The following is a 13605-nucleotide window of genomic DNA, read 5'->3' as shown; positions in this document are numbered from 1 at the left end:
GAATGAGATGAGAATCTAAGAAAAAGAAATATGAGAGAAAGCGTAGAAAGCAAACATGACATTCACTCACATAAAATTTTCTGGATATTCACTCAAGGCCATATCAATGATATTCAAAGCATCATGATAGTGTTTCTGGGCTGATAGCAAGAGTGCAAGGAGATGAAGAGAGTTGGCATCATCTCCTTGTAGCTGCAGAGCCTGACGAACATAACCCAAAGCTTCTGGTATCTGATTAAAAAAAAAGGCAAAAAAAGAAAGCACCACTATTAGAAGTATAGCCTACTACTTGATTGCACGTCCATAAAATTTTCACAATATTTATCTGGATACCATAGAGAATTATATAGACTCCTGTAAGACACTGCTTAGAAGTTTAAAACGGACCTGATGCTCTACGGTGAACAGTAAAAATTAAATAAATTTTTAGCCCTGAAAAATAAGATACAAGTTTTAATAAAACAGTTCCCTTCAGCCCTCTGAAATATTCACTTACTATTCTTTTTGAAGTATTGGTTGTATTTCTATATGATTTTGAAAATATTTTAATTGTAATACATTAAATAAAATGTACAGCTAGACTGCAACAGTAACTCTTCTTCACATGGAATTCACTGACCTCCTCAGCTGCGTGTGCTTTTGCTCAAAATAAGTGCACTAGGTGCTAAAAACAAGGAATTTAATTAAGCAACATGAGAAGTTTGGAATTCAAAAGTACAGAGCCATAGGCTGTTACTGAAAAATATTTTGTGCTATTACAGTAACAATCCATTCCACTCTAATGTGACACAGTCCAATGTCTTTGCTACTCATTAGCAAGGAAAAGTAGTCACCTATAGTCTGTAAACTACTGTGCTCAAAACTACTTTGTAAAGTAAACATGACACAGGAAGAGGCTTACCATGACATAGACAAAACAGCTCCACGTTATCCAAATTCATGTGATATATAGTAGAACCATAAACCTCTTATAACAGCTGTACAAGTTGGACTGCGCTCTGATCTCTTCTACAGCTTTACAATATTTTCCAGCTTTCTTAAACATTTTGTTCACAATAACCAAACTTCTGATGAGTATTTAGAAAAGGCACAGATCTCAGGAGATACTCAAGACTTAAACAGTGTCAAGATCATTAAAGATTAGATTCAAGAGTCCCACTCTCCGGATAACCAGCCTAAGCAGAGATGACACATAATAGGTAAAAATGGGGTGAAAATTGATTTTTCTTTTTTCTCTCCATCCAGCAACACATTAAAAATGCTGAAGCAAATAATTTGAATGACTTCTGTCTTATTTCTAATCCTAGAGCTGGAAATACTGTGGCAGAACTCTGGAAAAGTGTACAAGACTGAAGGCGTTCAGACAGACTATTTAGGGAATTTCTTCCACAGATATGTGTATATGCACAAGGAAAACCAGGTTTGCATTGAAGAAGTCTTCATCTGTATCCATCAATAGACACAAATTCTAATCTTCATATGACCGTGTGAGGTGCACTTTTAAAACCCAACTAACCTGTCTCGATATGGCAAGCTGCAGTGCCAAGTAAAATGCTGCCAGATGATCTGTTGGAGACAAACTGTGAGCCCTTAAAAACAGAAACAAAACAAAACAGTGAGTTTTTCCTGTTAATACAGGTTACACACACACAAATGCATATATATTCACGCACCCATATTCAGATCTCTTCACTACACACGCTCATATTTTGACAGAAGCAGTGTTCATTACAGTGACTTTTCTGTCCCTTTTAATAGAAAATAACTCTGTCCCTTTTAATAGAAATTATGTCATTTCAGTATAAATCTGAAAAATTATTAATACAAAATTATTCTTCAATTAAAATATACTCCAAAACAATTTTAAAAAACCCACAACCAACAACAACCACCAATAAAACACCACAACGACCACCAATTCCTCAAAATAACATGCCTTCAAAGACAAGAATTATGTCCTGTGCATGAGAAGCACACAAGCAATCACACCACCTCTGACCAGGATGCTTCTGAAGCCCAGAACTCAAAGAGGAACAGTAGCAGCAAAGTAGATCAGAGTTTTGTTCGTTTTTCAGACTCCCAAAGTTTAAGCACAATTTCAGTCCCACACACTAAGCCTCTTCAGAAGCCAGTTACTTCTTGGCTGTGAGATTAATTTAGCAGAGCACCTTGCTATGTAGCAGTGTAAAAGAAATCTAGGCTAGACGGCTTCTTTGTCATAGCCGTACAGTACAAGGCAGCATAAGATCAGACTCATCATGAACCTCTGTTTTCCCAAGTGTAAAGAGACAGCTCCATTAGTTTAGCAACTACACCCAACACATATCAAGGTACTTTAAGTTATTAGGAGATAGTTTCATATTTTGTTAAATTTATCTCTACACTGGAGATTGGAGTAAAACAAAACAACAACAACAACAAAAACTAGCAAAGTTCAGGACCATTTTTCTTTTTTTAATTTAGGTTCACAAATCAAGCAAGACTAAGTGAGAACAAGAGTACTTGTTCAGTCACCCAAGCTTCAGTTAGAAAAAGAAGAAAGATGTTTCTATTTATTGACCATTTGGTGAGTTCTGTGAAACTTTGATTCACACCAACCACAGGAGAAGCACTGAAAGTCTTCCAAAATAATAATAATAATAATAATAATAATAATGAAACAAATAACTTCTGAGCACTGTGCAAAGATGGCAATAAGCACCTTCTGAAATGGCCACTATCACAAACTGGTAGCCTTGAAATCCAGCATAGGCAATGGTCCAAATCATAACTGTATTTCTTCAGGAATTGGTCCTCTAGGTAAGTGATTAAAAAATCTCCTCCTGCCTCAAAAAAATCCAAAACAAACAAACAACCCCTACCCCGCAAACCACAAACAAACAAACACACTCCACCAAAACACAACACACACACACCACACAAACAAACAACACACTTGGCAGATCAAAATACTGAGGCCAGTACAGCTACTTGTTTTATAAATTGTGTAGGAGTTGAATGGAGAATTTCAACTTCCACCTCCTGGAAAACATTTATTTTTAAGATGTAGGAAGAGAATGTGGGCATGACTTAGGTATGCTGAGCATAACATACACTCCGTGGTAACATCCTATACTTATGTTATCAACATAAGGAACCAGCAACATTATCAACTACATGTAAGTGTATTCCCAATACAGCTGATCTGTCAGGTGTGAGTCTGTCTATGAATAGAAGTGGTGAAACATGTTAATATGCAGAACAATCACCTTTCAAAATAGTCTTTTCACCTTCTCAGAAGTTATCTATGGGATTTTTGACAAGCAGAAACTCTGTTCCTTTTGAGGGCCAAACCATTGTATTCAAGATTCTGCGTGGAGCCCGAGCTACTCACATTAGCAATATCACTAACAGCAATATTAGCAATTCACTAGAGTTTTCAAAACATATACCGTGCACATTACTAAAGTCTCCAAAAGATATTTTCATTAAAAGCCTACATACAAGTTCATCCTGAGAAAGGCCAGCAGAAGGGTTGAACATATAACTTAACATCAATACCCTGGGACATGCACTTAAAAATACAAAACATCATTTCTAAGAGGTTGTATCAACTGGAGAAAGAAAAGAACAACAGAACCCCCAAAACAACAGAAAGACACATATCAATCTGATGCAAGTAGCCTTCATGTTCCCAAGACTTTCTATGTATAAATTTATGTTCTGGTAGTTAGCACAAATGTTTCAAAGCTCCATAACACTACAAAACTGAGGTTCCACTCAACTGCTAAAGGACATCTCTAATGGTTCACTGAAGAGACACCAGATATGTGTTTAGATTTCAGCTGGCACTATTCACTGCTAGCAAGCCTTTGAAACAAAACAGTGAATAAGGCATCAAGAGGCTTATTGTTCAGCTGTACAGAATGAAACAGAAAAGTTCCTGGGTGAAAGACAACATAACACAACTAAGCAACAATATTGGAATAGAGAGTATGAAAGTGTAATTTTGCAGTGATAAGAACCTAAATATTGCTTGAAAAACAGTTGTCCTAACCTACTGTGTACTGCCTATTCTCTTTTAACTCAGACCACTTATTCTTTTTCTAGACCAACCTAATAAAATAATACCACAATAAGCAGTATGCTACCTATACAAGCATCCTCATATTTACGGGTGGTCAAAACATGCTGCACAACCTCAAACCTCAGTAAATGGAAATTTTCTAGACAGATCGATAGCAGGGATTGACTCAGAATTTTGGGCATCACTAGACTAAACAGGAGGGTAGAGTCAGCAGGCACTGAACTGGACTAACTTCAGGCTATGGTTCATTTCATCCCTTGCCGTTTCAAAGAATCAGCAGAAGAAAGCAAATCGCTATTAGAACATCAAAATTAGTGAATGGGTAGAAATGGCAAGAAATGGTTAGCACAGTATTTTTGAAACAGTGATGACTAAGTCAGTGGCAAGAGGTATGGCAAAGGAAGTGAGGTATCAACTAGGAAGTATAAAGTTCAGTTTCTACATGAAGAAAGAATGCTGAAATCATAAAAACTGTTCAGTCATTAAGGAACAGCAAGAGCAGAGACATGTTAAAACATATTTACATACAGAGGAATTGTTAAGACGGAAAAAGGAAAGACCAGTACATAGCAGCCTCACTCTAAAGTTACCTGCAAAACACTTTTTCAACCCTATCCTCTCAGATACAAAGTCTCCAACGAATATCCCAGGCTTGCACAACTCAGTTTCCCTGAGGCATTCAGGCCAATCTCACCAAAGTAGGGTTTTCAAGGGTATATAAACAAAAAAAGAGACATACTTAGATGTTGCAGCACTTCTGCCAGCTTTGCCATCAAGATTTGTTTCTTCTATAATTCGATACATTTACCTGTTTATTGTTATTTCTTTGGCAGAGTCAAACCCTTGAGACTGAACTACTGTCAGCCAACAGCGCTATTTCTGTCTAAGGCACCTGGTAGATGGGAGATTTGCACTGTCACTGCCTATGCTGTTGAATGTCTAGGTAGAATTTTTGCTTTCTTCCCCTAGCTTACTACCTTACTACCTGCATTTCACCCCTCATCCGCAGCAGCAGGATCTCCATTATTACTCTGCCTCTACAGAGATAACTGCAAAAGCCTGGTATATGACCTGATCAATGCCCAGCTCTTCTAGAAACACTGTCACACTTGAAACCGTGCATCATACCCTTTTCCCTTCTAGATCAGAACAGAATACTCCTTTGAGCAAGTATTTTATACTATAGAGCCACACAAATGTCTTCAAAATGAAATAAAATCAAATTCTTATAAATTGATTTAGATATTTTCTGACAGAAAATGAAGTAAATGCTAAAGAAATACATTCTGTAGTCCTGAAGGGAGACTCCCAGAGATTAAATCCTCATTACACAATCTTTTACAAGTCCCTCTTTTTAACACATAAAGCTTTCCACTACATACAGCAGAACAAAATGAAAAGATTAACACCCACTCACCTCTGAAATGCAAGAAGAGCCTTTCTCTGCAAGACCTCTTGCATCCCTCGCAAAGATGCTGAAAAGGATATACTTAATCAGTGATATGCAAGATCAAGAAATTTCATTCCACATGCTCACTGAAGAAGTTTTAATAGAATGACTGAAATAAACGGTTGCACACACAAGCTTTAAGTCTGGCATTCTGCTAGGTATCCTTTTTTAGGAAACATGGGAATTTCCAAATGTGAATGTGTATTCTTATCTTACCATCAGTAGCCTGCAGACTGTAAGTCAATCCCAGTGCCAAGTAGCCCTTTGCTTTGAACTCTGATGTTTTGTCCCCAAGATCAACAACTGTTTTGGCAAATCTTTCAGCTTCTTCCAACTGAAAATATTATGAAACATCCATGTAAGTCTAAAACTAGCTAAAGCTTACGTTATAATGAGAAAAACACAAAAGTATGTGTATTATGCATACTGAGCCTTGACATCTCAGCCATGACTGCTTTCAAGGACTCATTTTTTTCATTAGACTTAGTTTTCCTGTGAAATACTGAGTATAGAACACAGATTAAAGCTGAAGCACCCATTCCTATGGCTGAGAAACTCTAGCACATAATACACAGATAATTCTAAACTTACTGTGGTTTTGCCTGTTTTTTTTTAAAATAAAAATGCATTTCTGGTCCATATATGTCATCTACCATTTTTTGCATTTCATAAATAGTATTCTTGCCCCATGAACCATTTCTTTAGAAAAATCAGTTACAAGAACTACAGCTCCAACCTTGCAGAAAGAAACACAGCCATGCAGAACTCTGCATCACATACAGTATTGCTGAATGTGTGCAAACTCACAAATAGAGAAATATGTAAAAGATCAGGGTTTAACTGCACACCCACCCTAACACACTATTTCACAATCTAGAAAGAAAAATAACATTTGAATCCATTCCAGTAAATGTAAATGCTAAGCACAGTAAGCTACTCCATATGGAGTCAATCCACAGGGAACAATTTACAGAACTAGGATCTACAGTAATTATTAAGACAAAAATATTGTCAGCCTCAACAAGTCATGTTTCTGTCACTGCTCTATTTTCTTGATTTATGATTGTGACCTTTCCCTCTTCTTTTACTCCTTTTTAAAATATGCTCATTCTTCTAAAAATTACACATATATCTTGAAAACTACCCAATGATCTTCGATAACCTTAATGGGTTTTTTTTTGTGCAGATACGACAATTTCAAGGTTATCTAAAATACAACTCAGGTAACACTTCTTAAAAAGACACTACCTACCACGAATTCATCAACCCCAGCTGTCTGCAAATGTGGTATCACCAGAAGACTGTCTTGAATGTAAGACATTTGTCTCATTATCCATCCTCTTGCATAAGGAATAAGAAGTCTAACTTGCATTTTTAGTCTCTGTCTGCCAACAATGTCTCAATTTCTAATATATTTTAGCTGTGCCTTAGATCAGCATACACTACCTTGATAAACATAATCATTGCTTTCAAGTATTTTAAATTAGCTATGCAAACAGGGCTGCACATGTGCTGTATCTGTGCTATATTTTCAGAGATGACCAAGTGCATTTAGTCACTGTGCAAATGTATTTGCTACATGCCTAAGCCAAGATCTTGTTGCATCTTAGCACAGCTCTTGCTGAAAAGACAGAGTGGCAAAGCTTACCCAGTGGAGAGATCCCATACAGAGCTTTGCAGCAAGGAGTGGAATAGTTGCATCATCTGGTTTCAAACGTATACATTCCTTCAGGACTTTAACAGCTCGAGCAGACTGTTAAAAACATTTTCCACTGAAATTACTAAAAGCATAAATATGTTTCACAGATAGAGGATTCCTATTTCCATCATTTACTGCATATTTTCCCATGTGAAGGAGACATTACTAAACATCTTATTGATAATTTGTCACAATGCCTCACACAACTGAAACACAAGACTCGAGGCACTGCTGGTGACACTCAACCCCTAAGCATCCCTAGTGAAACATTTGCCCAGAATGTGATTCCAATGGCACATGATTCAGAACACAGTTTGGAGATGCCTTTAAAACTCTGCTAAGCCTGTAAGGTCGCAGCTTTTCAGCCAGGTAAATGGAAGAGAAGGAATGGGCAGAGTTTTCAGAACAAGCAGTGGTTTAATGCTCTTTGGGAGTTACAACAGCACTTAGGAACAGCCCTGATGAAATACTGCGTAACAGACTGGCACTGCTCCTCTTTCCTTCATTCATTTGCCTCTACCCAATCACAGTTTAGAAGATAACGAAGAAAACAGACAATGGGAAGAAGAATCAAGCCCCTTCAGAACCAGTGTTCTAAAAATATTTTCTAAGGACAATATAAATCATTGTTTTCCCCCATACTGAAGATAAACAAACTACCTCCATTGAGAATGATCTTTTAGAAAATTAGTATTATTTACATTATTTACATTACGTAATGAATGTGATTTGTTTTCCATAACATGACAAGGAAAAGCAAAAAGAACTGAAAATTGAAAATTGCATCTGATACACCTGTTCCCAAGTTATACAGAATTTTTAAAAAATACAACTCAATTTAATTGCACAGAATATGCAGTCTTAAAGAAAGCAATATTAAGAAAAAAGATAGTGAGAAATTCTCAAAGAAGGAAAAAAAACAAGAGCATCATGAAACGGCACTAATTTGTACCTAAGCATAAAATTTGTTCATCAATATAGCACTTAAACAAGGTTGTTACTGTATAATCTGATTTGGCGTAATTCACCACTTATATTTAATTAGCTTAGTTTAAGCTTGTTGACAAGATAGTTCTTATGATCACCTTTCAGTCTTCCTAAATTAGAAACTATTGAAACAACAACCTTCTTTATACAGCACTAGACATAATAAATTCAAGAGGACAATGTATTTAGCTGATTCAAGGATTAGAATTATTTTCAAAAACACTACAGATTAAAATTATGGAAGTGGCAAAAATTGTTATTAAAAGCCATCAATACAAGAATTACCTCCAAAAATTAAGACTTACTTTTCCTGCTGCCATCAAGGACAATGCAAACTGATACCAGAGATGGAACTCTTCAAAGGCAAACTTCATGGCTCTTTCTAAACACTAGTTTTGGGGGGAAAATTGTTATTGAAGGTATGCTCTTCAATTATTAAGAAAATATACTAGTACAAAAATGTTCTTATAGACTCATACCTAAAATAAACATAGTTTAACATTTTAATCATTCAAATAAGTTAAGTGGAAATAGCTGCCAGATTCTACATGGAAAAAAAGAATTGAACAGAAAATTGCTTTCTCATTTATTATGTTTAAGTACTTCTGCTGGTACTGTCCTATTTAGAATGAAAGAAAAAATGATCAATGTAACCTTACTGAAGGTATCACCTGCAAAAGGCAGGTGAAAAAGAAAATTGTGCACAGCCTCTTCCTAAATTGTGAACACTTAACAAGGAATGTCACCACAAGTACTTATCAGTACCACTTAAAACATGGGGGAAAGGTTCACCTGACAGTATTATTTCTATTTTTATGAATTTTAACTTCACACTCAATATTCTGCTGAGATTTTTAACTTAACAACTGAATGCTAAAAGGAAATTAATTTACTATACTGAAATATATTAAATTAGCATTATATGCTAATTTTGAAAGTTTCATATCTGCTGTTGTCAATAGGAATTATTTCATTTTCCTATGGTCATTTTACTAATCAGGCCAACTCCAAATAGTCAAAGGTAGAATAATTTTCTGGATTAAACTGATTTAGCAATTAACCTTCTAGTCTGCAGAGTCCAACGGCATGAGGCAGCTTTTCTGCTCCAATGGCTATAATGTATATGTTAAACCATAATATCATTAATTATTTTTCACATTCAAATTCAGCCTTAACATTACATAAAACACAGCCAAGTGTGTAGCATGTTCCCACACCCTAACAGAACCTGAAGCAAAGAACAGCACTGAGGATGAAACAGAACAAATATGACAAGTGCATTTTTCTACATATATGTAATGTATGCTAGTATTTTTCCTACTATGCAATGTCTAGTATTAAGACTATTACTAAATAGAATTTTATTCTATGATTCTAGAGGAATAAAGTTTTTAAAAAACTAATTATTTCCCATACTGTTGTTAAAAGTTCATCATTAGATTGTATGTGTAGTAAGTTAATTAAATGTCTATTAAGAAAACCAACACGGGATTCCTTTTCCCATTGGACCTTCTATCAGTGGAAGCAAAATGACCAAAGCAAGAAACAAGTAAGTTATATGTCACATCATCTATTACTCTGGATACTTCACAGGGATGCCCAGGTCAGTCACGCTCCTCAACCTCCCTCCATGGATTTGGCAGAAAACACAAGTTGCTAATCCCTTTCTCCCTCTCTCTCCTGATTAGTACAACTATGTTGCTAACCTGAGTGCCTCTAAATGAAGTAGAATGAAATCAGGACTATCTTTTCAAATACACTTCCAGACACAACACACTCTACCTGTTTTGATACCAGTGTTTTACACATGATTTAAATAATTTCAGCACTTCTTCCAGAGCTCTGACCTACAGAAGCCATAAAATCCCAGAGATTCACACAAAAAAGTGCTGCATGGAAATTTAATATCTAAAGTCAAAATAGGTTTATAACTTTTTAGGCTGCCTGATCACACCTTCTTCTCCCATTTTTACATACTCAGATATGTATGCATGTGCATTAATTATACAGAGGTACTTAATTAAAAATTAACTGCCAATTCTAACTGGCAGAAAATAAAGTTGGAGAAGTCGATGCTTTATGTTGTTATAATTTTGTAATTAGAGGGACACAGGACACAATTGTACATTATTCTAAAAGGCTTGAGTTTCAACACACTAATGATCTATTTACCGTTCTTTTTTCCTTGACTCCAAGTTCTATTCATTCAGTATAAAATATGACAAACTGTCATGTTTTGTCTTCTTAAGATCACAAAATTGGTGGTTATCATGTGTGGGGACAAGGGGTATATGTGCACATAGGCACATATGACTTATATAACAACATGGGCACCTCATAAACTGGGTTCTTCTGAGGTAAGGAACAACAAGGAATTTCCAGGAGCAACAGACTCCAGCGAGAGATGAATGAGAAATATATAACAAGCAATGGCACCCTGAAAAACTGCAGGTTAAGATAACATTCAGAATAATGGCAACTGACTTAACTAATTGAAAACACATTCAGTACAATCACTCTCCTGAAAGGCAGAAATGCAGCTGTTGATATTGCCTTGTAAATAAATAATCACAAGTCACTATATGGACAGGTGATGTTAAATGCGTTCCTGAATTCTGTTGCTTAGCACTACAGTCTCCTCCTGAAAAGAATATGCTTGAACTTGGAGGATTGAAAGATTTCTAGTCTGGAAACATCTCTCCTAGTAGGGCACCGATAAGCTCAATATGTCACATCTTATGAAGCCTAAAAAACAACTTGACAACAGTCAGAGTACTTTTGCGTAGGAGAGAATTACGACAGTAGAAAGTTCTTTGATCTAGTTGAGAAAGCTATAAGAAATTGAAAGCCCATAGCATACAGATTGATATAAAGACATGGCATAAAGAAATTAGACCTTTTCAGTTAAGAATGTGACTCAGTATTAGAGTAGTTTGACAAGTATGAGACAGATTTTGGCCATTTAATGTTTTTATATCAGAGTTAACTACTTCTGTAAGCAATCAGCTAGAGCTAAACCAGAAGATTGTAACAAGATATTGGAACTGGTGGGTGAATACCATGTCCACAGTTAGTATAATGGTGCATTCTGACTTGAAGCTATAACAGCTCCACTAAAGCAATCAAAATTTGCTCACGGAGAACGCAGCTGGCAAAAAAATTACATGCCTATCACATAACTGAACATAACATTTTTACATTTCTGAATTTGCGTTTATTGTAATACTTAGTATTACAATATAGAAGTATTGTAGAAAAAATATACATGTAAGTATAATATATATTAAGTTATGAAAGTTTCAGACTAAGGGCTGCAGGATTTGAGGACAGATCCCTCTAACCACTCTCTAAACTGTAAGAGCTTCTTAAAGTCTAGGTTTTCCAGTGTGCTTTGGATGACAAGAACTGGAACAAATGAAATATTCTCATCTTTTCCTGATAAGCTTCTGCTGCACCTGTATATCTAGAGTATCCATATGCTCAAGTAAGTATAGTCTAATTACATCAGGTCTTCATAAGATATTTTTTCATGCTCAGAATAGTTACATCATGGACATATAATAAATACATTTAAATTATTCTGTATTGAAAAGTATTTATCAAACATGTTAGAATTATTTTCTGTTTTTCAAATAAAACATTTTGAAAGAATATACATACAATTTTGATGGAATATAACCACGAAGATGCTAGACCCAGGTTAAAAAAGAACAATACAAGACCTTAAAACAAGCCTCAGGTAGACTTGAGGTGTCAAAGCTCAAGGCAGTGGCTAAAAACCCTCAAAAAAGAAGCTGGTCAAACATGGAGACTCTTCAACTTTCCAGATACTTGTGGTTCTGCTTTTGTCTGTAACCATGATTACCACCTGCACAAGCAACTTCTAAAGGGCACTGAAATCCAAGATGCAAGTCAAGTAAAACATCTTCCATTAGTTAGAATATTCAACTGTGCTCAGAACACAGCAGGAAAAGGAATAGGCTGTGGTACTCGTCTGTCAGCTCCATGGGCTAAACCAGCCACACAAGCAGCAAGAGAAGCAAACTCTGAGCTCTTCTCCAGGTGACTGGACTATCAGACTTTCCTCCTACCCTTCAGAGTAATGTCCTAGACTTCAAGATACAAGGCTAAGAACAGAGATACCTCTAGCTTTCTTGGTGAAGACAAAATACTCTATTAAGAAAGGCAAGAAAAATCACATAGAAGCCGCTGTGTGTACTGTGACATAAATACTACCCAAAGTCTCCCAAAGGAGATAGTGGAAGAATCCCAGGAACTTGGTGGTTTAATGTAAAAAAACCAAAACAAAACAAACAACCACACCCCAACAAACAAACAAACAAAGCACACACAAAAAAACCAACAACCTCCAAACAACCAACAAAACCCGCACACACCAAAAAAACCCAAACCAAAACAAAAAAAAACCCACCAAAAACACCCCACCACAACACCACAGACAAAATAAAAGAATCTGAATTGAGCATATTTACATTTAACTAATCTCCTCACCCAATCTTCCGCTATATTCCCATACACTGTCCATGACTATTCTTTAAAAAGTCTAGACCAAAAGATATGGGGACTCATCTATTACAACTTCAGTGCCACCACCTAAAACTCCATGAAGGTGATGGTGTCTGTAGTTGCAAGTAAACGGAAATATTATTGATTAGATTATGTTGCAGGGTCACAGTCCTGCATGAGCTTTCATTCTCATTAGTTTTGTGAAGGCTTTCCATTGTACTGATAAAATTGTCTTGCATGGACAACTTGCAGCTCTGAAGTACTTTCAAGAAGAAAAATAACCAAATTCAGAGCTTAATATCGCAGGAGATGCAGATTAAAGCGTGGCTATTAACCAGAGATGTCTATTATCCCAGAGAACTGGGATGCTTTTTTTCATTTTTATCTTAATAAAAGTCCTCTATTATGGTAAAGAGAAACCATTTCTCAGTAAATCAATCCCTGGATATGCCTTTCTACCACACATGCTGAAGTATTCCTTCTGGATACCAAATATTAGTCACTGTCAGCAATAGTATCCTGCTTCTGGGTGAGCACTGTTTTGAGCAACAGAGAGATCTGCTCTGCGCAAAGAGCTGAGAGCTGTAGTTGTTTCTCAGGCATAAAGCTGTTAACAACACTTGAAAATTTCCTGAAGAAGTTGTCACAATCTAATAAAACACATACAAGTTGTGTAATCAAACACCAGACATTTGAGACAGAGAATGAACTTTCCTACAGACCTGAAAAAGTAATACATTTCCGTTTTACTAACTTCAAAGCCATTTTACAAACTACAAGGACTCTGGAGCACTCCAAATCTTCTGATGTGTAAGAGACAGTTTTCTTTTGAAATAAAACATCACAAAGCCTTTTTCTAGATATTTATATCTATCA

General features: G+C 36.0%; 1 protein-coding gene across 3 annotated transcripts in view; it reads right to left on the bottom strand.

Annotated features, from left to right (window-relative positions):
- Window positions 1-13605, bottom strand: part of TTC7B (tetratricopeptide repeat domain 7B) — a 144431-nt gene that overhangs the window by 66789 nt on the left and 64037 nt on the right. For all 3 annotated transcript variants that reach the window (XM_065063659.1, XM_065063660.1, XM_065063661.1), the window contains 6 exons: window positions 8508-8591; window positions 7165-7269; window positions 5733-5850; window positions 5484-5541; window positions 1517-1589; window positions 71-231 (listed from right to left, as the gene is read on the bottom strand). In XM_065063659.1, coding sequence (XP_064919731.1) covers window positions 71-231; window positions 1517-1589; window positions 5484-5541; window positions 5733-5850; window positions 7165-7269; window positions 8508-8591 — 599 coding nt within the window. The remainder of the gene's footprint in view (window positions 1-70; window positions 232-1516; window positions 1590-5483; window positions 5542-5732; window positions 5851-7164; window positions 7270-8507; window positions 8592-13605) is intronic.

Source organism: Columba livia, chromosome 5 (assembly GCF_036013475.1).
Source record: "Columba livia isolate bColLiv1 breed racing homer chromosome 5, bColLiv1.pat.W.v2, whole genome shotgun sequence".
Taxonomy (NCBI): domain Eukaryota; kingdom Metazoa; phylum Chordata; class Aves; order Columbiformes; family Columbidae; genus Columba; species Columba livia.
This window is presented reverse-complemented; position numbering and strand designations above follow the sequence as displayed.